At 46.2% G+C, this 27165-nt stretch overlaps 1 protein-coding gene across 21 annotated transcripts in view; it reads right to left on the reverse strand.

The window, feature by feature from the left end:
* Positions 1-450: 450 nt before the first annotated feature.
* Positions 451-27165, reverse strand: part of CEP63 (centrosomal protein 63) — a 42929-nt gene continuing 16214 nt past the window's right edge. For 12 of the 21 annotated variants that reach the window (XM_032769787.2, XM_032769781.2, XM_032769791.2 and 9 more), the window contains 12 exons: positions 26463-26558; positions 22438-22560; positions 21165-21278; positions 18665-18901; positions 18201-18346; positions 17184-17318; positions 16490-16604; positions 10474-10671; positions 7058-7144; positions 4489-4694; positions 3255-3573; positions 451-1000 (listed from right to left, as the gene is read on the reverse strand). In XM_032769787.2, coding sequence (XP_032625678.1) covers positions 842-1000; positions 3255-3573; positions 4489-4694; positions 7058-7144; positions 10474-10671; positions 16490-16604; positions 17184-17318; positions 18201-18346; positions 18665-18901; positions 21165-21278; positions 22438-22560; positions 26463-26558 — 1935 coding nt within the window. In that variant the 3' untranslated portion in view covers positions 451-841. The remainder of the gene's footprint in view (positions 1001-3254; positions 3574-4488; positions 4695-7057; positions 7145-10473; positions 10672-16489; positions 16605-17183; positions 17319-18200; positions 18347-18664; positions 18902-21164; positions 21279-22437; positions 22561-26462; positions 26559-27165) is intronic. The other 9 variants (XM_032769778.2, XM_032769775.2, XM_075068617.1 and 6 more) reach the window with 6 other exon arrangements.

Raw genomic sequence — 27165 nt, forward strand, 5'->3', positions numbered from 1 at the left:
TTACACTTCACTTCACCTTCTGTTCCAACTGTGCCTCTTTTATATCACCATAGTGAGAATTCTGCCACCTTTCTTTGTTTTCTGCTTGAGTATTTTGCTGCCTCAGTATCTGTGAAAGCAATATAAGAGCAAGATGGAAGCGGATGGAAATGAACAGCACAGCACGCAAGCAGCCGGGTGTAGGAGTTGCATGAAGCTCCAGGAAATATTTACCAACAGTACAGTATGAGAGGAGAGCTTCATTTGGAAAGTGTTTCCTCCCCTGCTTAGGCTTGCTGTATACCTTGTTTGTTTGTTTGTTTTAAAGAGCGTAACAACGCTTGGAAGCAGATGGTCAGATTAATTCCCTGGAGATGGGATACAAATGAAAACTCACTGGCTGAAAATGATTTACTTTGTGCCTTGGGAGGTGGGGGGAAGAGGAGTAGAAATGACAACAGGGAGAAAGGATTTTTCTGCTTTTGCTTTTATTTATCCTTTTTACAGATAAAAAATAATTTTCAATAAATAGTTTATACTGGAATTTACTCCAGGAAGGCATCACAATCTCCATGGCAGTGAACACACACATACTCTCCTAGAACAGAGACCACTAGCCTCCTGGGCCAGTGTTTCAGATGGAGATGTACTTTCACCAGCACAATCACTCCTGCCAGGCAAAGTGTTTTGCTCCAGAGACGAGCATGATTTCCTTGTTTTCCACACTGCTAATTCAGCTTGCGGGATGAGGGGACATCTCTCCTGCAAGCTCTGAGTTATATAAGGCTCATGAGTACCTTCCCCCTCAGTTTGATGTGGTTTAGTTAAACCAGTCTTCAAATCCACAGACCTTGAAGAGCTGTTATTTCTGGCGTGTGAACTGTTTCACTGTCCTTTCGCTCTCCCTTTTCAGTTCCTCAATGTGAGCATCTAAGCGTTCCAGGATATGCTGAGATCTCACTTCCTCCTCCTCCAAAAACCTTGCTGCTATTGAGCCAATCGGAGCTGTAGGCAGGGGGCACTAAAGGAAAACAGAGATGTTAACGGGGCTTATGGGCACACAAATAAACTGCAGAAGGAGGCTTCAACAGATGCAATATTCTGGCATTCAACTGCGGGGGGAAAAACTGTGCATTTAATTCAAGTGAAACTGTACTGAACCACAAGCAGTTTCAACACGTTCAGGGAACCTAGAATCTAAGTTATGTCATTATGGAACTTAATGAGGTGGCAGATTAGGAACCTAAAAAGGTCAGCTGGAAACAGTGATGTCCTAAAAGTGAGGTCCCAAGTGGCTAAGTTAACAAATGACTTAGGAGCAGAAGCCTCACTGGAAGAACCATAGCTGGGACATCTGCTCCTAAGTCCCTTACCACTCAGCAAGGGGCTAGATTTTGAATGAGCAAGGGACAAGGCCCTCAGGATGCCACAAAAAGCCAGAAGTAATATGAAATCAATAATGCAGAGACTGGGCGTGCTTCCAGCCTGTCGGTCACAGTACAAGAGTGCCAGCCTGAAGGTCAGCAAAAACAGGATTCCAGTCATACTTTCAAAAAGTACAGCACTACATGAGTTGTGTTGACATTCCCCCCTCTGGGCCAAGTCAGGCACTGGGGTCTCATGCTTATACAACTCACTGATACAACAATTCAGTCCTAGTTGCTAGTTGTAGGGCACACAGGGAGAGATACTGACTCTCAAAGTAGCTTCAGCCAGTCTCCAACAGCAGAGAAAAATCCCATAACACTACCGTGGCACATGTAACTGCTCTCCATAACAAGGACTTCACACATCCAGGGCTGAGTGGGAGCTACTATTGCATGGAAAATGACTTCCACAGTTACCTACCCAACCACCTCACTTCTAGGGGGAATCCTGGCCCTGGGGAAGTTGGTGGTAAAATTCCTGTTGACTTCAATGGGGCAAGGATTTCATACTCAGTGTTGAACTTTCTACACAGCTTTAGGGTAACTCAAAACTATGAAAGAGGTTGTATAAAACCATTGTCTAATGCAAGTTTAAATCATTACAATGGTTTTATTACCTGAGTCTAGCCACCTTTTCCTGTGCATGTTACTCACGCACCTGCTGCCGCCTGTCTCTCCCCACTGTGGGAATGAGTTTCTGAGCAGACTATGAAGTCCCTGCTTTGTTTTATGTACTGCCTTCTTGAACATTACAGGTTTCTGAGGCATGAGTCCCATGCAGCTGGGAGGAATGCACTGAGCTCCCATCACACTCCTCTTCAGCCAGCTCGTCATGTATTCTTTCAAATAAAAATGGAAGCTGGTTCTGCCACTCACTTGCCTCACCTAGACATGTCCCCCTTTCATGGGGCGAGCTTTGGAAGCTAAGTTTTAAACTACACTAAAAATGAGAGGAGACCTTCAGAGAAGGGAATGTGGGGGGAGGGGAGATAAAATATGAGATCAGGAAGGAGCTGCTGTCCATCAGGAAAAGCCTGCCTTCAGTTTCTTGGCAAGAGAAGGCAATTGGTGATTTCCACATCCAGAGAGAGCCTCCTGGATTTCACCCAAGACAGAAAATCCTGGCCTTTCACAGATATGCAGCGGCTAGTCTCATCCAGTTTACTACCACTTCTCCAATCACCTCTTTTTTTTGTGATAAATGCTGCCTGCTGGCAAGCTCCCTTTCTCTACTAATGCTGTAGGAGAGTGATCTGCCAGTGGCAGCCCTTTAAGAGCCACAAAATAGTGACAAGTACAGTGTATGGTGTGGGGAGAACCAAAAACCTCCAAGTGGCCTCCAATCAGTACTAGGAAAAATATGTGAACTAATTTCCTGCCTCAGAAACTTAATTTCATCCTCCCCATCCACTATATTTTCAGCATAGCAGTTTTCCCTCTCCTACAAAATATTAAATGCCTGAGCCAAGTTTCACCAGATACGGATACAGAATATTTAATAACTGAAGCGGGTTGCTTACGTCAGTTGGTATCAAGGAGCAGTTCACTACAAGCTGAACCAACTTGGAGTTTAGAATTTGTATTTCAGCAGAAAGTCTTGCCCCAAAGTGTTCTGGGAAATAATCTTATTCCAAACCATCATTCTAGTTCTTAGAGTATTCAGCATCTCTGTACTATTTGCTTTCCTGGCTCTGGGTTACAATGTACCTATACGTGCACACACAGTATGGTGGTGTTTAAAAGGTAGTCTCTGAAACTTGCTTATATTTGTCACATAAGAGAATGGAGAATCCTGACTATATCCCTTCTCTCTGAACAGTGACCAACAGCTCCTATATTACAACTTACCAGGGGCACAATTTCCCTCTGTTGACTGGAGACTGACTCCCTGGATGCATCATCAGTGAAATCTTGTTCTCCATCCAGCACAGGGGGCAAAGGTTCTGCTCCCAGCAGCGAGTCAGAGGACAGGGATTCCTTAGAGCTGCTCCTGCTGATGTGGGGGCTCAGTCCACCTGCTGCACCAGACACAGCGCCCATCCCAGGTGACACATGCTGGGCTTTCAGAGTCTGGATCACCCCTTTGTAGTGCTGAATGGTCTTTTCAAGCCTGGCCTGCAGTTTCCTTCTTTCTTCCTCGTGTTTGTGCTGCAGCTCCTGGGTTCTTCTGGAGAGCAGGACAGAAAGCACAAATCTAAAATCAGGACAGTTTGGCTCTGTTTTACAGATTTTATGCAAGGGCCTTTTCTTGGAAAAGTTCAGAGAGGTTAGTCTTCATTTCCTGATAGGCTTGGCAATTCAAACTGGTTGCTATCACTTGTTTTCACAAGACCCCAGAAGTACATCCAGTGTCCAGGGACTTCACAACACCATTTATTCTATTGTTTTGGTCATTTTAAGTATTACAGTCTGTGGAACATCCTATTACAATCACAGCTTCCAGTGCCACAACTAATTCCTCTACAAAAACCAGTACAAGTTAACTGAAGAGAATGTATGCATGCTTCATATATGTGCTCATTTTGCTACACAAACGCAGCTAAGCATAGCAGCAACGAAGAAGAGCACCAGTAAAGGCATGTCTACACAGCCTGCAGCAGTGAGTTGTCCAGCCCGACTTGACAGACTTCGGTTAGCAGGCCTCACACTAGTGGTCTAAAAGTAGCTGTGTAGACCGTACTTCGTAGATCCAGCTTGGGCTCTGAAGTCCAGCCCCTGCTCCCTAGACTTCAGAGCCCGAGATGCACAGTCAAAGTGCTGTCTGAACAGCTACTTTTAGACTGTTAGTGCAAGTCCCACTAATCAAACTCTGTCAACCAGGCTCGGAGCCCCACCGTCAAATCCAAAATGCTATGTAGATGCAGCCTAAGAGGCCAGCCAGCACTGCAGAACGAAGATAACAGGGACTAACAGCTATTGCTCCATTTAAAGCACAACGGCAGATTCCAGAATGGCCTTGTGTAAGAGTTTTGAGGTAGATATTCTGTACAGAATGTGTCATCAGGCACCTATTCGTTTGCCTTCTACTTTCCTTTCTAATAATAATAATAAAAAAACCTCTGTCGCCATGTCATGCTCTTACCTGCTTTCTGTATCCTTGATCTCAGCCACTTTGCTTTGCATTTGCTGCACGATGCTCTCATACTTGTCCCGACAGACTTGAGTGGAGAACTCTAACTTAGCTTTAGTCTCTGCCAGATCCTTCTGCAGTTGCTGATTCTCAGCCTCTAATTTATTTAGTGCTGTGGTGTAGCTTTCTTGGATGTCTGTTACAGGGACATCTTTTGCCTAACAAAAGGAGAGATGTTGAAGTCAATCCAAACTTCTGTTTTTCAGGATTTTGACAGAGATAATCTAGATCCAGAGCACAGATGGACCATGTTCTTCCTAGAACGTATTCTAGGAGTCCCATTTTAAGGAGTGAAATTTCCAGGCTTTTTACTAGCAATGATACCTCCAGAGGGTAAATCAATTGCTGCTCTCTTATTGAGTCTGCAACCAGACAGAATCAGCTAATCAAATAAGCAGAGATGTGAATTCCCTTCATTCATCTCAGCTGGGTGTAAACTTTGAAGCCAAATTTGGGAGTCACTTAATTGCTAAATGACTCCTCAGGTATACCCAAAACACGTGTGTTTGCACTGGGGTGGCTAGATGTACTAAGCACCTTCTATTTATTTGAATGGGCTTTACACAGGGAATGACTTCCTTCCTGCTGCAGCAAAGTGGTAAAGTAATGACCTGGGACTGACAAATCTAGAATTCTGCCTCCAAGAACCCTTTATAGACAAAAGAAACTCTCTCTCCCCACCTCCTCTGGCCAATGCCAGGTCTGTGGCCATGAGCAGAAATGTATCTAGTTCTGAAATGCCACTTCCAATCTTTTCTCCGAATTTCACACATTAATTACTTACATCGTTAAGTCTTTCAAAAGCAGGAATGGGTTGTTTGTACACAACTATAGTGATTCAGTTTTTGGCATCTAGTTCTCTCCCTGTCCCCTTTTCTAACTGGGGAAAGGAAATTTCTATTTCCCAACTGTTTTTCCTCTATAAACTTTCCCCCTCTTTCTTTTTGTCCATTCACAGACAATCCCAAAGCTGTACTTTGGAAAAAGTTTAGAGCCCACTAGTTAGTCTTCAACTTGCTGATAGGCTTGGCAATTCAAACTGGCTGCTATCACAGTGTATTCCATTTTGTTCAGGTTCTTACCATGCCCTTATGGCCACAGTATCTCAGCACTACCTAGTTGTGCATTAAGCAATGAGACTAACATCTGCCACATGGTGCTTTGTTCTCTTTCTCAACCTCTACCCAGAGAGGACAATTGTGTATGCAGCATGCAATTGTGTTTTGGTGGGGTTGTCAGGAAGAGTTGGGTTTTTTTGAAGAGGTCTGTGTGATTCGCTGTTTACATTAAAGAAAGCAGGTTGGACATGTGTGCCTAGCACTTTAACAGAAGATGGTGAGGTTTGGGATGGTCCTTAGTTCCTGGGAGTCTCCCAACAGATTAGTACGCAACTGTTGAAAACGAGCTGGTTGAAAAACATGAGCAAAAACTGAATGTTTGTATTCTCCCCTCATATTTTCCCCAGAAAAAAATTTGGATAAAATATTCCCAATCAGTTCTAATAGGTTTTCTGTTGCCTGAATCCATCTCTCTCTCTCCCCCACGACATGTTGATTTTGGTTATGTAAAATGCTGCCTACAAAGCAGACATCATTAATTCCATCCTACACCCACTAAAATAAAATGCCACCAAAATATCTTCCTTCGGAATGTTGCTGCTACTTCATTTTAGTGTCACCAATTTTACTTTCCCATGCATTGCACAGGTGGGGAGTAACCCAGGCTGAAAGGATAATTTGCTCTGAGAAATCTCTGCAATAGTGATCAGTATATTCCAGCCTTTATGCTAAGCCCCATCTTTCTCTCCCTCCCTATTATTCAGAACTACCAACCAAAGCGACATCTAGTGGTAGCAGCAAGTCCAATAGATTTTCTGTAGATTTACATGATGTTTTTCAACACCACATCTCTGCCAGTGCCTATTGACTAAAGAGATGCGGGGAAAGTATCAAATTCCCTCTTACCAGGAAGTAAAATGTGTTTTCCGTACAGTAACTGCAAGAGCCAGAATACTTATAGCCCTCAAACTTGTGGAGGAGGCATCTGGGATTTATACTCAGACTCTTGAATCAGCTCAAAGCTAGAAGACAAGCTGATAAAAACATGGCGTTTAATACAGTGTGATGACAGGAGGCAGCAGCACTGTGGCTAGGGTCTGAACGAGTGATTGAATGTCCTGGGTTCTATCCCCAGCTCTGCCACTGGTCTGGTGGGTGGCCTTAAGCAAGTCACCGCCCCCTTTCTGTGCCTCAGTTTCTCCACCTGTGAAATAGGGATAATGATATCAACCTCCTCGCTCAAGTCCTTTGAAATCTACTGATGAAAAGCACTATATAAGAGCAAGTTATCATCATAATCTCTGGGTCTCACTTTCCTCAACTGTACAACAGGAGGGAATGATGCTTATCCAACTTTATCAAGCACTTGGCAGCCTAGGTGTGGAAGGCATTATATACAAGTGCTAATACACAGCCCACCACCACGATGCTAGGTCTTCTAATTGCTGTTCCACATTCCATACCCCCAAAACACTAGACTCCACCTTCTGCAACATCTCAGAGAGGTGACGGTTCTCCAGCCTCAGGGTTTCCAGCTGAACCAGAATCACCTGAGAAGACAGGATGAACACAAATAACTAATCAAAGACCTACATGCTATCTTTTCCCACTTTTAGCTCAAATGCTAACGTAGCTTACGAAGCAAGTTTTGTGTTGCATTCCCCACTAAGTTTGCAATGGCACCTGTACAACTTATTTAGTTGTACACAGTCCAAGCCAGCCTATTTTCACATTGGTTTATAGGATTTATTGCCGAAGTCTAATTAATGTAAGACATCTCAAATTGAATTCACAGAATCATAGACATGAAGGACTGGAAGGACTTGAAAAGTCATCACCTCCAGCCCCCTGAACTGAGGCAGGACCAATTAAACCTTGACCACCTTGACCAGGTGTTTGTCCACCCTGTTCTTACAAATCTCCAATACTGAGGATGCTACAGCTTCCTTTGGAAGCCTATTCTAGAGTTTTATTAATAGTTAGAAAGTTATTCCTAATATCTAACCTAAATCTCCCTGGCTGCAGATTAAGTCTATTACTTCTCATCCTACTTTCAGAGGACACAGAGAACAATCAATCACCATCCTCTTTATAAAAGCCCTTAACATATTAAGGCTGTTACCAGGTCCCCCTCAGTCTTCTTTTCTCAAGAATAAACATGCCCAGTTTTGTTGACTTTTCCTCATAGTCCAGATTTTCTAAACCTTTATCATCACGTTTGGAGAGAGTTCAAAGGAGAACAACAATTTGTTCACATGTTTCCTAAAGTTTGGCGCCCTGTTTTGGACACTACTCCAGCTGAGGCCTCACCATTATAAGCAGAGTTGGACAATTACCTGCCATGTCTTACATTATGACATTCCTGTTAATACACCCCAGAATGACATTAGCTTTTTTTGCAACTGCATCACACCGTTGACTCATTCATTTGTGATCCCCTATAATCCCCTGATCCTTTCAGCAGTATTACCACCTAGCCAGCTGTTCCTCTTATAGTAATTTCATCTGGACCACAATTCCCTGGTTTGCTTATGAAAATATCATGTGGAACTGTGTCAAAAAATCTTACGAAAATCAAGAGATATCACTTCTACTGCTTCCGCCCTATCCACCAGGCTAGTAACCCAGCCAAAAAGGAAAATTAGGTTGGTTTGGCATAATCTGTTCTTGACAAATCCACGCTGACTATTCCTTATAACCCTGTTATCCTCTAGGTGCTTGCAAACTGATTGTTTAATAATTTGTTCCAGTATCTTGCAAGATGTCAAAGTTCCTTGGGTCCTCTTTATTCTCCCTTTTAAAGATAGGTACTATGTTTTCCCTTCTCCAGTCCTCTGGGACCTCACCTGTCCTTCAGCAGTTCTCAGAAGATAATTTCTAACTGTTCTGAGATTCTTCAGCTAGCTCCTTAAATGACCCTAGAATGAATTTAATCAGGCCCTGCCAACTTGAATACATCTGTGTAGCGAGGTAGTGGGATACCCCACAGCCCCACAGAGGGATGAGCCTCCCCTAGGACCAATGTGGGCGGACCCAGTGGATCCTGCACCCGCCCCACAGAGGGCACGGTGCAGGACAGGAAGTAGAAAAGCTCAACTGCACTGCTCACTTGAAGGCCAGCCACCGGAGAGGCCAGATGCCTGTAGCCTAGCTCCGGGCTAAGAAACGCCGGCAGGCTGTGGACGACACGAGGACTGGCCAGGCCAGCCAAGCCCACCCCTGGCCAGCTACCCAGAGGAGCTGCCAAGCTTACCCCTTGCAAGCTACCCTGAGGAGCCGCAGAGCCTATCCCTAGCCAGTTACCCAGAGGAGCAGCCAAGCCTACCCCTTGCAAGCTACCCTGAGGAGGAGATGAGCCTACCCCTCGCCAGTTACCCGGAGGAACCGACGGTGCTGGAAATCTCCGAGGACACCGCCTTAACCCGGGTACCTTACGAGGGGGAGTCCAGAAGTAACCCGGGAGCAATCGACTCTGGTCTGGCCGCAGCTCTGCCCAAACCAATGTCAGTGTGTTGCGGTCAGGATCCCCACTGACACAGCAGCAAGTCTTCTGCCGCTGCTAGGGCCCCGGGCTGGGAGGCAGTGGAGTGGGTGGGCCTGCGTCCCCCCTGCCACCCCACTCACGGGTGGCAGTCTCCCTCTCGCCCCAGACGCTCAGAAGCCTGAGCTCCAAACTATGTGTTTGCTGGCCCACCCTGACCCAGGGCCTGGGCCCATATTGCGAGGTAGTGGGATACCCCACAGCCCTGCAGAGGGATGAGCCTCGGCTAAGCCCTTCTACAATCTACCTTTTCTAAGTATTCTTTAACCTGTTCTCTCCCTATTTTGGCTTGTGTTCCTTCCTTACCCCTTGTTAATATTAATTGTGCTGAGTCTCTGAAGCAAAATGGTCATTAAACACCTCAACTTTCTTGATGTTGCTTCTTAGCTCTCCTTCCCCTCTAAGTAAAGGGCCTAGTTTCCTTCATCTTTGTTTTGGTCCGAACATATTTAAAGAACCTCTTCTTATTGCCTATTATGTCCCTTACAAGGTGCAACTCATTCTGTGCTTTAGCCTGATTTTGTACCTCCTTGCCTGTGATATTCTTTTGCACTTCTCCTTAGCAACTCATCCATGTTTCCACTTCTCGTGGGACTCTCTGTTGATTTTCAGGTCATTACGGAGCTCCTGATGGAGCCATATTGGCTTCTTACTATTCTTCCTATCATTCCTTCACACTGAGATAATTTGCATGGAGACCAAAATATTGATGGTTACCGAGAGGGGCTCCAGTTTAGATAGGATCATGAAGCTTCCCTTTGATAATCCTCATTTGCTCATAATCTCCAGATCTACCTCAGTGAACAGACTGACTTTCCAGAGACAGCAGCACCATTCTGTTCTTGTTTTAAGAGTTTCTAAACTGAGCTGAAAGCTGCTGCTACTTTGGTACCACATGGAACAATGAGCTGATTCACCTTGATCAAGTAGAGATTGTCAAGAGTTCCTCTTTGCTAAAGGAAAGCTTCTCTACCCCTTTCCTTCCACAGCTGACAGCCTAAGATAATGCCAGAGCTCTATAGGCAGCTACAGCAGGATCCTCCTCATCCAAACCATGCTTAGAAATTCTTTTCCACACCCCTTTCAGCAGGAAAGACAAGTAATGGTTACAGGTTTGGTCAGGAAAGCAAGAGGCTGCGGGGGACATAACAGGGTTAGAAAGCTTCCCTGGGAGGCTCTCCAGTCCCTTGCTCTGATCATGCCAGTCTCTGGATCCCAAAGCTAAAAACACAAGAGAGAAGGAAAGCATTAGCTTAGCTGAAATGCAGGATCCAGTGCTGCAACCCTCAGGGTCCCAAAGGCCATGGAGACAGAGAAAGAGCCTTTAGTCATTTTTACCCGGTGCTCCACAGCTTTCCTCTCTATTCTTTCAATCTCCATTCTCATTCGTTGCTCCATGTCATAAGTGGACCCACTGGCCGAGGCGATAGCAATGTCACGCTGGTGCAGTGCCTGTGTCAGCTGGGAGATCTCCTTTTTCATCCCTTCTAGCTCACTGTTATGAGTTTGTTCAGCCTGAAACAGCTGCTCCTTCAGCTGGAGAGACACATGCATGAACCACTCATGAATTTTTAAAGGACAATCAGTGAGAAAGCAGATGTGCTGACACATGGGTTACGTGTAATTTTAGCATTGGCTAGTGCAGACCTGTACGTAAGCTTTCTTGGACTCTTCTGTTAACATACTTCAATCCTGACTTATAACAAGCTCTCTCATCCCTTTAGTGGTCTTCTGCTTCCCCAGCTATCCGTTGGGACAAGAAGTGAGTTCTGACTAAGTATCCACTGCAGAGCAGAAGCCTGTCAAAAGGGCTGAACACCCACATCCCTCATTGATAGCCTCTGTGAACACTTAAACCCTCTGAAAATCAGCCCGCAGATCTCAACCTATCTATAAAGCACCATATCTGTAGCAGGGATGTAAATATCCATTAAAGTTAACCATTTAAACAATTAAAATCATGTCGCGTAATCGGCCCCAGAGCTGGGGGTTAATGGTTAGCATCAGTTAACCAGTATGACTAATGCTTACCAGTTAACCGCTTAGTATTTTACATCCCTAATCTATAGACCTATTTCTACAGCACCACAGAGTCTGTCTATCTAGATACTCCACAGCACTCACCACTGTAGTACCTCAGGGCCTCCCAAGTATTTAAAAATAGAAATAACAGGACCACCTCTTTCCTCTGCCCCAGCCTGTGGCGCTGTTTGTGTGTGTAAGTAAATGGGCATGTCTAGGGTGAGGTGTCTGTGTATGTGAAGAGCTTAGCGATGGAAAGCTACATTGAAGAAATGCGGTGTCTAGTATGTTCTAAAAGGGATGGGGTGACAATTCCTTATCTCTTGGCGGGAACAATGTCTGTAGGCTAGCTCCTGCTCCTGGGAAAGCTCTGTTTGTCACACTGACAAGCCTAACCCCAGTAGTGTACTGTTTCACCATTCCAGCAGGACGTTGCTGTTAAGGTCATAGTTGCGGGGAGAAGGGTGGTGGTGGGGGAGGGGGTTACTAGGACCTATCCCATGGAGGGGAAACGTGAATATGGGCTGTGTATTCCATGGGGAGCCAGTGCAAAGGGCAGAGCACTAGGACGATGTCTTCACTGCAGACGGCTGCTGTTTTCTGTGCCAGCATATGGCTGCATGCCTAGATATCTAGACTGATACAAACTCCCTCATTACACTTACAACCCTAAAACATGTTCAGATCCAGATCTCAAGAAGTAATGTGCTTCCCATTTCATACTACTGGGCCAGGTAGAGATCACCTCCTCGTCTCAATTCCTTCTACTTTTGCAAATCTGCTGTCATGACCACGGTCAGAATTGCTCTAAACACACCCCCTCTCAGGAAGGAATCTACAACCCCACATATATGGACAAGGTATACATCAGTTAGCCTCGCACTAATGTACAAAAACAACCAGTCCTCTGGGTGTTACTTTCTGGACAGAACTATATCACATTATAATGGAAAAAGCAGTTACCTCGCTCTCATAACTGTTGCTCTTCGAGATGTGTTGCTCATGTCCATTCCAATAGGTGTGCAGGTGCTGCATGCACGATCATCAGAAGGTTTTCCCCCTAGCGGTACCCGTCGGGCCGGCTGTGGAGACCTCTGGAGTGGCACCTTCATGGCGATGTATATAGATCCCTGCCTACCCACCGCCTGTTCAGTTTCTTCTTGCTGGAATATTCTGATAGAGGGGAGGCAGGTGGGATTTGGAATGGACATGAGCAACACATCTCGAAGAACAACAGTTACAAGAGGTAGGTAACCATTTTTTATTCTTCGAGTGATTGTTCATGTGCATTCCAATAGGTGACTTCTAAGCAGTTTCCCTGGAGGAGGGGTCGGAGTTCACCTGGACGCTGAATGCAGGACTGCCCTGCCAAAGGCTGCATCATCCCTCACCTCTTGGGTAATGGCGTAGTGTGACGTAAAGGTGTGGATGGAAGACCACATTGCTGTCTTGCATATGTCATGGATAGGGACCTGCACAAGGAATGCTGCGGATGAAGCCTGTGCTCTTGTGGAGTGCGCTGTGAGCGGAGAGCCTAGAATCTTAGCCAGGTTGTTGCATGTCCTGATACAGGTCATGATCCACAATGAAATGCACTGGGATGAGATGGGAAGCCCCTTCATTCTCTCTGCGACTGCAATAAAGAGCTGTGGTGACTGACGAAATAGCTCTGTGCGCTCAGTGTAGAATGCTAGGGCATGCCTGATATCCAGGGAATGGAGCATTCGCTCTCTGTTACTGGCATGTAGCTTAGGGAAAAACAGAGGTACAATTGTCCTGGTCCACATGAAACTGAGAGACTACCTTTGGTAGAAACGCAGGGTGAGGGCGTAACAGCACCTTGTCTTTATAAAAGTTGGTATAGGGAGGCTCGGAAATCAGCACTCTGAGCTCAGAGACCCTTCCGGCCGAAGTTATGGCCACCAGAAGGGCTGCCTTCCAGGAAAGGTAGGACAGAGGGCAGGTCACCATGGGCTCGAAAGGGAGCCTCATGAGCACGGACAGGGCCAGGTTGAAGTCCCACTGGGGAATGGGATATTGCACCTGGGGATAAAGTCTGTCCAAGCCCTTGAGAAACCAGCCCACCATGGCCGAAGACTGACCTACTAGCTGCCCCCAGGCAGAAGGCCAAATTGGTAGACAGGTGTACCCTGAGCGATTATATTGCCAACCCCTGCTGCTTGAGGTATAGTAGGTAGTCCAAAACAAGGAGAATTGGTGCTTGCTGTGGAGGGCTGCCCCTCTGCAGAGACCAGATGGAAATGTGCTTCCACTCTGCCAGGTGCATGACACAAGTGGAGGGTTTCTTGCTTCCCAGCAGGACCTCCCTCACTGGGTCCGAACACTGAAGCTCAAGTGGATTCAACCATGGAGTTTCCATGCCATGAGGCAGAGGGACTCCCGGTTGGGGTGTTGCAGATGGCCACGGTCCTGGGTAATGAGGGTCGGGCACACGAGAAGGGCTAGCAGCCTGTCCACTGAGATATTCAACAGCATAGTGAATCAGTGCTGGCAGGGCCACGCTGGTGCTATGAGGATCAAGGAAGCCCCATCCCGGTGAATCTTGAGAAGGCCTTTAGAGCCACCCACAAGCCCTTAAGACTGTGCAAGCAAGAGTCCGTATTTTGGGCAAACAAGCCTGCACAGTCAAAGGGCAGGTCCTAGATTGTATTCTGGACCGCCTATGGTATCCTGGACACCTGCAGCCACGTGCTGCATTTCACTGTAATGGTGGAGGCTACAGTCCAAGCCACCAAGTCTGCCACATCTAACGCAGCCTGGAGGGAGCATCTTGAGACCACCTTGCCCTCTTCGAGAAGCACAGTAAACTCCTTGTGTGAGTCAGCCAGGAGCAACTCCTGAAACTTTGCTAATGTGCCCCAGGAATTAAAAGCATAGCAGCTGAGTACCGCTTGCTAGTTGGCCACTCGAAGCTGGAGCCCACCAGCTGAGCTGAAAAAGTCCAGCTTCTTAGCATCCTGTGACTTTGGAGAGGGACCTGGCTGCCCCTGTCACTCCTTATGTTTTGCTGCATTGACCACTAGAGTCCCCGGGTTGGGGGTGGGTGAAAAGGTGTTCATACCCTTTCTGTGACACAAATTAACATCTTATCACCCCTTTAGCGGTGGGTGGTATTGAGGCTGGAGTCTGCCAGAGCACCCTAGTAGTGTTCTGGATCGTTCTTATCAGGGGCAAGGCCAACCTAGATGGACCCTCTAGGGCAAGGATGTCCACCATCAGGTCCAACTCGTCCGTGACCTCCTCCACCTGGAGGTTTAGGTTTAGGGTCACTCTCCTAAGAAGGTCCTGGTATCCCCTGGTGTCCATTGCTGGCAGGGTGGTGGTGATGCCTGCCACTGCCTCATCCAGCAAGGAGGAAGCCCGTGGGACCAGGTCTTCCTGCCCTTCTGGCTCCCTGGAAGCTGGGTCGGGAGAATTGCTCCTCCCGTGACTGGAGATGGCTCCAGTACAACTGGTGGCACTGGTTCGGGTGCTGCGCCTGAGTGTGACGACCTAGAGTCCTTGTCTCGTGCGGGGTCCTCCAGAGCCCTGGGGATGTGGCAAGACACCAGTGTTGCTGGGGAGAGTGTTGGGGGGGGGGGGGCACAGTGTGTGGATGCCACTGATGCGGCCCTGGAGCCCTGACCCTGATGATAGGCCCAAGGAGTCCAATAGGGCCATTGTATTGGGCCCTGCCACTGGTGCAGCAAGGATACCACTGGTGCCAACGAGTCCACAACTCTGTGGTGCCAGGACCGCCAGCAGTACCAGCTGCGTCAGGAGACAGAAGACTCAGTCTCCGACTCAGAAGAGTACTCTGAACCCAACCCTGGGGGAGGGCAGAGCCTGATGGTGCTGGGGAGCAGTACTGGGGTAATAGGGGGCAGTGCTGTAACATCATGGGTTTGCTGCGATGACGAACAGGCGGCAGTGCTGCCATCGCTGCCGTGAAGGGTTCTGGAGATGATGCCGCATGTGGCACCGTCACAGATGCTGCATACGGTGCTGTCGTCAGTGCTGCTGACAGTGCCTGAACTTGGACCGTCATCTACAGCAGTGCCAGAGCTCACATCTGTGGGGCCAGGGACTGCGCCGTCATGGCAATAAGGTCCCATATTGCCTCACAGGTATCTGGTATGTCGGGGAGTCAGCGAGTCTACCAGCACCAGACTTGACAGACCTCTGGGTTGGGGTCGGAGTCAATGATGCTGGTCTTGAGGACGGCTGTGGGTGTCCCGCCATGGGACGCTGCCCTGCTGGAATCCCCTCACAGCTTCTTAACGGGAGAACAACCCCTGTCTGCCTTCTTTTTCTTATGTGGTACTGGAGACTGTAAGTGGTGCCGCCTGCTAGATCTTATGAGCCAGGGAGTGGTGCCGATGCTCTTTCCTTGGTGCCGGGGCAACCTGCACCGAGGCCGGGGAGCTGCGCACCAATGATGCCGGTGCCGTTTCCGGTACCAGCTGAGGGCAGAGGGCTGACTCCATCAGGAGAAACTTTCAACGATAGTCCTGCTCTCTCTTAGTCCTGGGTCTAAACCTCCTGCAAACTGGGGACTTGTCTGTCTGATGACCTTCTCCTAGGCACTTAAGACAAGCAGCATGCGGATTGCCTCTGGACATAGGTTTTGCACACCTTTCGCACAGCTTAAACTCCTGCGACTGAGGCATGCCCCTTTGTCTGGGGAAAACTAGGGCGGGGGAGAGCCCCTCAAAGTAATCTTAACTAACTATAAACTACTATACAGCTATCGGTTAACTATTTAAAAATAAGAAAAGGGAACCACGAGGTAGCCACTTGCAAATGCAAGAGACTGAGCTGCTCCAACAACTGTCACTGGCAGTAAGAAGGAATTGAGCAGGCGGCAGGTTGGCAGGGACCTATATATATCCCCATGAAGGTGCCACTCCAGGGCTCTCCACAGCCAACCCGATGGGTACCACTAGGGGAAAAGCCTTCTGATGATCGTGCATGCAGAGCCCACACACCTATTGGAATGCACATGAGCAATCACTTGAACTGCTATTTCAGTGAGGCCTTTCCCTTGCTTATTTCTGTCAGCCATCCACTGCCACTTTTAAAAGCAGAGACCAAGACTACTCTCTTCCACTCAAGGTAAAAAGAGAGACATATATACATAAGGGTCAGCTGCGTGTGGGTCAGTTCTCTCCCATCCCTTCATTCTGGGCAACCATTTCCCCCACAACACACACTGTTCTTTGATCCCTTTCTTAGCTTTGCTAATACAGAGCGCACTGAGAGGTGCTGTGAGCAGCTGTGCTAGCTAGTTCTCAAGCCTCGCTACGCTTCCTCCAATAGTCAGAGTTCTTACCTTTTTAATTTCAGCCTTGGCCTGGCAGTGGTGTTCTTCCATCACCCGCAGCTCTTTGCACTTCTCCATCAGTTCCTTGCTCAGCTGTATACACCTGGCATTTATGGCTCCCAGGCTGGGGGCAAACACAAAATCACAATTTAAAAACACCACTACGAGCCACGATGCAGGTGGTCTCAGGAAACCGGCCTTCACACATCTATCTTCTCTACCAAAATCATTTTGACAGACCAAAACTGCTGCAATCTTTTCTGCTTAGATACAGGCATTTCTCTTTTCCTTACCCAAGGAAAGTTACCCACTTCCCTTGTAAACCTGGGATCATCTCTACAGATCCATCAATGGAGAAATCCCATTACAGTTTTTACTCAGAATAGGAAAGATGAGATGTAGCTCCCAGCAGCTGTCTGTTTAGTTTAACAAAGATTTCCCTCTCCATTACAAATGAAAATGCCTTGTCTAAGCAGACTAAAGAAAATATTTTTAAAAACCTAGAAGGTATATTTAAAAAACAAACGAACAAAAAAACCAAACCCTAATGTCCCACTGTGGTAAGATTTTAGACTCAGACTTCTATGGACTCTTAAAATACTAGTTGTTTGAACGATTCTACTGTGGTTAACAGCACTGGTGAATAAGACATTATACATGCTATATTGTCTGTGTGCAACTGGATTTTGAAGTAGTCCTCTACCTGCCCTCAAGACGAGCCACTTCTGACTGTAGGTTCTTTTCATTCTTCTGTGCAAGATCCAACTGCAGGAGTACGTGCTCCAGCTCTTGGAACTCTTGTGACAGCTGTTTCCCATGCAGGTGTTCTTCCAGTGATCTATGCACAAACACAGGACCATCGCAGAAGGCCTTAGTCTCTTGACACATCACACCCCCTTGTATGTTGATATAAGAACAGTGATATTTTCTATTCTCTGACAACAGAAGGCAGTCCAATAAAAGACATTACCTCACCCATCTTGTGTCTACTCTAGCTCTACAAAATCCACCAAAATGTAATGCTATAATGTGGCATCAGTGGAAATTCTGGATGCTGCAAGTGTCTCATCCAGGCCCATGTTTGAATTCAGTAAGATTGACAGGCTGCCACCAAATTAGTAAAAAACCAACACAACTCGGCAATTTCAATCCCACTGACAGATGCTCAGTAATCCCTGCTGCAGCGAAAGGCATAGCTTCTGGGTCTCCTGTGTATACTTCAGTGTCTCTCTCCACCACTAGCAAGGCAAAAAGGTGCTGATGCCTTCGCCTCAATCATTATCACCTTGCTGAAACCTTGATCCTATGCCCTTAAAGTCAATGGGACCTTTTCACTGACTTCAATGAGCACATTTAGTGGTCAAAGGATGATTTCTCTCTCCACTGCTCACCTGAAATGCACAGAAAGGGAATTAAACACAACACGCTGACTCAGGAAACCTACCAAAAGGCAAGGCTGAATCCTTCTCTATTTACAATACTACTTTACTGTTCAAATGCCCATTGCTTTTAAAGCAAATACAATTTAACACATGCGGCAAATGAAATGAAGAACGGGCACCCTTACCTTACAGTGTCTCCCTACCGCATACAACAGCCATGAACTCAGACTCCAAGCATACAGAAAGGGCTCCACAGCCCCAGAGAGGGACTCAACGTCACAGATCTACATTATTTAGTGGGGTAATGGCCAAACACGTTTAGATGCCAAGGATCTGACCTGATAAGGAGCTCTTTGCTGCGCAGGGTTTCAGTTATGCTGGCCAGCTCCTTCTGTAACTGCTCCTGATGCATCTTTGAGCTCTTAATGAAATCCTCCTGGGACTCCAGAGTGACTCTCAGCTCCAACTTTTCCTCCTGTAATACCTACAAGAGAGGAAATAGAAGTGATTGTCGCAGGGATGGATAGAATCAGTTTAGTATCGCTGGTCTGGAAATGAATTTTCAGATGACAAAAGAAGCCCTCAGTGTTAGACAGGCAATGGGATCACAATGCCACATGGGTACAAAGCCGGCCTCATGGCCAGTTTGGAGCCTGACACAAAGGCACCGATGGAAGGGTGGGGGAATCTCCAGGGTGACTGTATCTCCCAGGTGATAATCTCAGCTCGAGATGGTAAGAGAATGCACTGAACTACCCCCAACACCCTCCATGGACAGCTCTCACTGCTACTTCTCACAAACCTCCAGCATTTTCTTAGAATGCCCCAGCTCTTCTTGGACTCTTTGGTGATCCTCCAGAATCTTCTGACTGGCTCCAGCCAAGTCATCCACTCTCATGTTAAGCCTCTCCACCTCCAGCTCATTGGCACAGATGGTATCATTGGCTCGCTCCAGTTTGCTGGTTAAATGCTGGATTTCCGATTGGCTGGCCAGTTGCACAGATTCCAGCACCTGCTTCCGATTGGTGAGCTGAGTCTGCTGACAGAGGATGTTGCTGTGTTAAAGCTAAATTACATATAAAGAGAGGTGAAATAAACAGATTTGAAGCTTCATGAAGGCTCCACACTGATACTTCTTGATGCAACATACCATTGTCTCTGAAAGCAGCGCTGCCCCTCAGGGAACAACAGGAGGTGCTGCCTCAGGACTGTACATAGGTACAGCCTTTGAGGTGGGGAGAAGAAAGGATTTGACGGGATTCTTATGATTCCAAAAGAGGTTCTGAGGGTATCTAAGGAAACAGAATCTCTAAAGCAGACAACCCACACTGCTCAACAGACTGAACGAACACTAAAGCGACCTAATTTCCCTGTCCATCAACCCAAGGGTTAGATCTAGCCAGAGGACAAAGTAGAAGCAGATTTGGAAAACCATATATGAGCTAGAAAGCCAGGAGAATCTGGTAATCCCACATGGAGACAGGGAGCAACTCCTGATAGATGGAAAAGGAATCAAATAGAAATTAGAAACTGGAGTGATGGCAACAGCTAGTCATGTTCTGTTTCATGCAGTGATTCTCTGGTACTAGAAGCTAGAAGGCTCATTTTCTTGAGATTTGAAGGTTTTATTGTTTTAAATGTAAATTAGAGAAAGGAAAAGAATAGAATAGTTATATTAAACATACCACTGGCAAACAATACCTTCCCTATTATTTGAAGACTGATGTAATTTAACAAATAAGCCACATCATATTCACTTTCTGAACACCTTTTTAATGTAGTGCCCAATACACGCAGTGTTGTCATTACCCTAGCAATCAATACACAAACCTGGATCACACGGAGCAATGGCTACAAAAGTAAACACATATGGTTGCCCATGATGGCTCAAGAAACCAATATGCCAGACTGGCTGAATTCATGGATAGTTTCTGCAATAAAGGAAAGCCTGAAAGTAAAAGTCAAGACCCACAAAGGAAAGGACTAGCCATAATGTCCTGTGGTGACACGCAGGAGACCCAGTTTCTGTTGCTGGCCTTTAGTTTATTAGGCTGGCAGGGGTGGAGGGAAGGCACTCCTCACTGGACAAGAGAAAGCCAAAGTCTACTCCAGAGTAACCTATGCAGTTACAGTGACAAAAGGAATCCTGTAGTCCTTAGCTGGAAAAATGGCACCCCTGACTGTTGGGTTGGGTAGGGGCAAGCTTGTGCGTGGGTCTGCAGATCTCATTCAACCTCGTTTCAGGAAAAAACAAACAAACAGAATATGCTGTAAGGATGTGTTTGTGACACGATTTATTTTTTTAGGTTGAGATTTCCAAAGCAGTCACGAGGATTTAGGCACACATCTTCCATCACTTTAATGGCAAGCATGAGCCTAAGTCCCCGAGACTGCTTTGGAAATTTCAACCTAAATGTCTCACCTTTCTGCTACACTGTGATCTAACACACTGGCCAGTGCTCCAAGGAAACGTCTCTCCTCAGAAGACTGAAATATCAAGGACAAAGACAGCAGCGGTGAGACCTTCTGCTCAAAAGTCCACTCAGCATTTGTGGATCGGCTAGTGTTGGCCCCTCCCGAAGAGCCATCAGTGCCAGCTCCAAGCTTGTCAATGCAAACTGCAAAATTCCTCCTTGCCAGAGCTTCCACTCAGCAGCAATTCAGGAGCCCGTTAAGTGCAAAGCTCCCAACAAGATCTTCTTATCAGCATTTGCTATGATTGTGTCAGTGTAAGCTTCTTCACAGCTGGGGTCTGGCTCAGCTCACCAGACCACTGCAGCAGCACTAGCTCGGAGAATGGATTAACTTTTCAGGAACAACAGCATCATTCAGCTCCTGTTTTAAGAGCCTCAAAAACAGAGCTAGAAACTGCTGTTACTTTGCTACCATGTGGCAAGTGCCTTTTGTAAGACAAGACTGTTTTCAAAGAGCAACTTCTTTATAGCTGCAGAAACACAGCTGAGGATTGGCAGGTACATAGCTTTGAACATGACATTTCAGAAAAGTTATTTGAAAAAAAAGAGAGTCATGGTCTGTAATCCTCCCCCACTTCCAGAAACCATCATTTTACTATCTTCCCCCTGCTAACATTTCTGAATGGGACTGAGTGTACGGAAGCCATGGGGAAGGTTCAGCCAGCTTCCATTAACAGACTTCAGATCTTTCATGGCTTGTACTGTATTGACAAGTTCATTCCATTAGGACCGATAAAGTCATTTCAGTTGCGATCTGAAGTGGATTCACACTTGAGGGATTTCATTAGCTCGTCACTGCAAACAACTTTCAGCACTGATTAATTGTACCTGAATGAGCTCGGACTGCTCAGCCAAAGCCTTCCTCTGGGCCTCCAGTGACGCCACCTGCTGCTGGTAAAGCAACCGCTGCTTCTCCCAGTCTAGAGATTTCTGACGGAATTCCTGCAAGGACGATTGGGATGACCTGGCGTTTACCACCCATTTGGTTGTCAAAATCATCTCCTCCCAACTCTCACTAATGTTCTCTGTCCCCCACAGTACACACTCTTGGGCCTTCCTCCACAGCAGGGAAACCATTAGCCAGGCATTTAATGCACTGACTCAGCAGTAAAAAAACCCTTACACTGTGCTGTGGCATTGCTTTCTCCGAGTTAAAACCTTAATGTCAATTACTGCTACTTAGAGATGTTGAGTGCTGATTCATGACCAGCTTTACAGATTTGCCGTCACAGCAGTAACAGTTCTACTGCCCTGTAACTTTACAAGAAAAGGCTGCCACTGAACTCATGAAGTTTATTAATAAATTTGTTCGTCTCTAAGGTGCCACAAGTACTCCTGTTCTTTTTGCGGATACAGACTAACACGGCTGCTACTCTGAAACTAAGTTTAGTGTTACTTCATACTTCCAATTCTTAACTCAGAAATCAGACACTGCCTCACAGAGGTGTTTTGGGGAGATTTGTTACCACGTTCTGAGTGGTGCTATCAAAGATGAGAGAATGGGGCTGGTCTCATCATGGTAGTAAGATTAAAGACAAGCTGGACTTGGAAAACACTCATGCCGAGAATTTCCTCCAAAACCTGTGGCAGCAACACCAACGTGCTTGAATTTTCTACCTTTACATACTGTCTTGTCCTTAAAACATCCACTCACCTTTGATTTAATCCATGATAATAATATCATTTATTAACTGTATTAAAATAGCAGCAAGCCCCAACAGAGATTGGGCACCATTGTCCTAGGTGCAGAACAAATGTTTACCAGTAACTATTTGTTTCTTTTTACATTTTCAAACAGTTCTCCCCTACTCTCCACACACACACGTGTGACAGCTTGCCCCGCTCCTTTATAAAATCTTGGTGGACACCATGTTCATGAACTCACATGGGATCCCAATTAAATTGGGCAACATCATGACAGGAGCAGTGCAGAAACAGCCTTTGCCCCATAAGAGCAGAAGGGCAGCAAATGCAGGGATGAGTGGACTGAGTATTTACACTCACATCCACTTGCCTATTAAACATTCAGAGTTGCAACTGAACCTGAAACGGTCAGTTTGATTTATATGAACCATGGCCATGGCTGCTATTATCCACACACCTCTATCTTCTTAGTCAATCTGCTCACTTCGGATCGGTCGTCCCCTTGGCGCTTGGGACTCTCCCTAGCTTCTTTCAGTTGTTTCTTCTGCAGCTTCTCATAGCTTCTCTTCAGCCTGCCTAGCTGCAAGGAAATTAGTGCAATTTTTGATAATGCTGGTTAAGGTCACAGTGCATTAAATTAATGAAGCATTCTGAAGGAAGGGACAAAGTCATTTCATAGACACACTCTCTCAAAGCAAGACCATCTGGCTGGCAGAAGAAGATTTCTAGCTGTATAATAAACAAAAAGTACTATATGTACTCCATAAAGTATCAAAATATGCAGGATTCTGCCACAGTGGTGCCTCGCTGGGGGAGGGATCAGCAGCAGCAGGAACTGAACCTGGATCCTATGGATTTAAGGCAGGAGCCTCTACTGCCTAAACTAAAATATCCAATACCCACTCTGTCAGCCAAGGCTGTACCGGCTCATAAACTTCATAGAATATCAGGATTGGGAGGAACCTCAGGTGGTCACCTAGTCCAAAACCCTGCTCAAAGCAGGACCAACCTCAACTAATTCATCCCAGCCAGGGCTTTGTCAAGCCTGACCTTAAAAACCTCTAAGGAAGGAGATTCCACCACCTCCCCAGGTAATCCATTCCAGTGCTTCACCACTCTCTGAGTGAAGAAGTTTTTCCTAATATCCAGCCTAAACCTCCCCCACTGCAACTTGAGACCATTATTCCTTGTTCTGTCATTTGCTACCACTGAGAACAGTCTAGATCCATCCTCTTTGGAAACCCCTTTCAGGTAGTTGAAAACAGCTATCAAATTCTCCCTCATTCTTCTCTTCTGCAGACTAAACAAACCCAGTTCCCTCGGCCTCTCCTGATAAGTCATGTGCTCCAGCCCCCTAATCATGACAGAGCACCTTGCTGAGCAGATATGGGTTACACAAACATGGAGTGACAGCACCCAAACAGAAATAGAACGCTGTGAGGCTTGACTACAAACTTATCAAGAATGTGGGTGAAAGACATTAATGAAATCCCAATGTACGTAATACAATAGCCACTCATCTTGTCATATTAGTTACTTAGCTAGGTCATAAATTTCCTCACTGACTGGAGAAAGTTAAGAAAGAATGTCACCCAAGTCTACTGCTAGAATTCTAATTTTATTAAAAAAAACCTGAATAATAAATACTTTGCATTTAAATAGCACCTTTGATCAAATATTTTGAACTTAAACAGAGCATTTGCCACCTGATTATCTAATTTGTTTACAAACATTGATGAAATAAAACTCTTAACATCCTGTGAGTTGGGGAAATATCTCCATTTTACAGATGGGTAAAATGAAGCACAGAGTGGGTTCGTGACTTTCCCATTGTTATAAAAGAAACACATGAACAGAGCCAGGAAGCGAACCTAAATCTCACGATTCCCAGTCCAATGCTTTACCCACAAAATCATGCTTCCTTTCAGAAGATCTCCTGATTCAGCAAAGTGCTTAAATATGTGCTTAAATGCTTTGCTGAACAGGGATGGACTTACACGCACATTTAAAATTAAGCACACACTTATGCGCTTTGCTGAGTGGGAGCCGGAGCTTTATAAATATTGATTTAGCCTTGTAACATCCCTGTGATTTATAGAATATATAGTATCTACTGTCCCATTTATAATGATGGGTGACTTGGGGTATGGGAGAGGTTGTAAGGCTTTCCTACAGACACAAAACAAGCAGTTCCGGGATTAGACCCCAGGATTCCTCAGCCTCCTATTCTAACCCCCACCACATTATCCCTTTTTGAGTTCAATACTAACGCACCTCAGTCTTGACCACAACACAGTTGTGATTCCAATCCTGAGCTTTAAGATGGATCTGCTAACGCACTTCAGTTTGGCCTAGCAGCATCTCTACTATTCCAGTGGGGACATTTCCTGAACAAAGACTGTTCATCATGTTGAAATGTAAGGCGGTTTTAAATGAGGGTAGATGTCTTCTGCACACTAAATTGAGACTACCAAATTAATTATACTTATGATCTATGGTAAGCAGGAATTGAGCCCAATCCTCCATAGATAAGAGGTCAATCCACTGCTACCCTCTCCTGGCATTTAGCTCCACACTACTGACAAGCCAATGGAAACAGAAGTAATCACTAAGGCACTTACATGAAATGCTGTCAGCCCACCTGCAGAAAATCTCAGCATCTGTTGCACTACAGTGGGCAGGACGTTCTTTGTGGAATGAGGAGTGTGGAACTCTTTTAAAAAGTCTTTGTCAAGTAAATTTAATGATATTAACATGCCTGGGAGAATGCAGTCATCTTCAAAGAACAAGAATACAGGCAGAACCAGTATAAAACTCCACCCCCTGCCAATGTCCTTCAGCCTTGGCCTGGAGGGTCAGGATCTATGCTGATTCAACAGCTAGAATTTCCCCTGAGATATCAACAAGAACATCAACGGGCATGCTGGTCTGTGGAACATGGACACCCATCCACTAGTAAAAGGACTGAAATCAACTGACTTCACACTAGCCTCTGAAAAGCCACCAGAATAATGATATTCTGTCACTACCAAATTGAACCTATTTTACATGGCAGGTGCTCACAGACTACCATAATGGGCGGCAGGATAAAACCCAAAGATAAGGAGATACTGAGATTTTGTAGGAGACTTTAAAACAGAGTATTTCTGATCTACAGGGACATGACATAGACTCTATAGCAATTTTCAGGAGGAGATTGGTACCCTTGGCCCAATTCAAATCCCTCGACACATGTCCATGCACTGGTGGAGTTAGTATACCACATGCTGGATGGTTGTCAGTTTCTCTCCCAGCCACCATGACTCTATTTCTTGAGGAAGGTATATATCTGCTGTAGCAAAAGTCATCATCTCATGTTTATTTCACAAGAAACAGGCCAGCTGCAGAGCTGTGCTTTCTTTAAATTTCATGCTATGCTGGGAAAGCAACTGCTTGTACACATAGCCACACAAGCACAAGCACAAGCACAGGAGTAGCTGGGGTGAGGGAAAACAGGAAACCTTGGCTGTAAACTTCTGCAGCTTTTTAACACACCTGAAAGTAGCCACAATAAGGGCTGCACGGCTATAGTGCTTCAGTGTAGCCACTCACTACAACGATGGGAGAGACTCGCCCATCGCCATAGTTAATCCACCTCGCCAAGAGGCAATAGTAAGGGGGATGGAAGAATTCTTCCCTCCGCCTAACACTGTCAATGGCAGGGGTTAGGTCAGTTTAATTATGCTGCGCAGAGGTGTGGATTTTTCCACACTCCTATGCAACATAGCTGGGTCAACTCAACTTTAGAGCGTGGACCTAACTTCAGTTTACAGCAGGGGTGGGCAAACTTTTTGGCCTGAGGGACGCATCGGGTTTCAGAAATTGTATGGAGGGCTGGTTAGGGGAGGGGGTCGTGGCCCAGCCTCCACCCCCTATCCACCCTCCCCCTGGGACTCCTGCCCCATCCAAGCCCCCTGTTCCCTGACTGCCCTCCCGGGATTCCTGCCCCATCCACCCCCGTCCTGCTCCCTGTCCCCTAACCACCCCCAGAACACCCACCCCGACTGCCCACCACTGCGCCATCCAACCCTCCTCTCATTTCTGACTGCCCCTCCCAAGACCCCTGCCCCATCCAACCACCCCTTCTCCCTGTCCCCTGACTGCCCCCCACCTCCACATCCAAACCCTCCTCTCCTTCCTGACTGCCCCTGGAACCCCTGTCCCCTTTCAACCCCCCTGTTCCCCACCCCCGACCACCACCCCCGAACTCTCCAGCCCTCTATCCAACACCCTCCCTGCCCCTAAGATCCTTTGGGATAAGATGAAGAGTGCTATATAAATGTAAAATATTATCCTGTTGCTTGTTTTGGCACCCAGTGAGAAAGGGAGGATTAAGAAAATCACAGCAGTCAAAGGACAGTGATGAAATGAAACACTTAATCTGTCAGACCACAAGGCATAGACTGGCGTTTCAACACCAAATCTCATCTTTCTGAAACCCACCTCTTCTTGAAACTTCTTCAGTTGCTGTTCATACTCTACAGCCATGCCTTGTTTGTCTTGCTCCGTGTGTTCTAACTGCTGGCGCAACCTACCCACCTAAAGTTAAAACACAACACAGTGACTATCAGCACAGAAGCAGCAGACCCCAACACAGCTGGCTGTCTCACCAGTAGATGAGGAAATTGAAGGATGTCTGTATTTTAATTTCATAGTATATATTACATACATAAACACACATTATAGTATAAATAGTGGCAACTGTTACAGATATTGTCCTACTGGTTTCAATGGGGTTACTCACCATGGATCAGTTTAAGTGTGGGTATAACTCTTTGTGGATTGGGACCTAAATTTGCAGAATTGCTTCCATTTCAACCTTTTGTTTTCAGCCAATCAGTTTTCTGAAATTTGCATCTTTTGGGCTGAAATTTGCCAAACTCAGTTTATGCCAAAAGGTGACTGGGGGGTGTGGAGAGGGGCACTTTGATCAGAAATACGGATTATCATTTCAAGCTATTTGTCAGCAACAAAGACAGCCACCTCTGCTGATTCATCTGCACGGAGTGAGAAGAAATTCTTCAAATTCTATATGTGGGGAGGGGAGGAGAGAGGAATAAGGAAAATAGGCTTTGAAACAGGTGAATGTGGGATTATTCCTCCTTATTTTCCTCATATCCTTTCCCCTTCCCAGAACTCCAGGGCA

Source organism: Chelonoidis abingdonii, chromosome 8, assembly GCF_003597395.2.
Source record: "Chelonoidis abingdonii isolate Lonesome George chromosome 8, CheloAbing_2.0, whole genome shotgun sequence".
NCBI lineage: Eukaryota > Metazoa > Chordata > Testudines > Testudinidae > Chelonoidis > Chelonoidis abingdonii.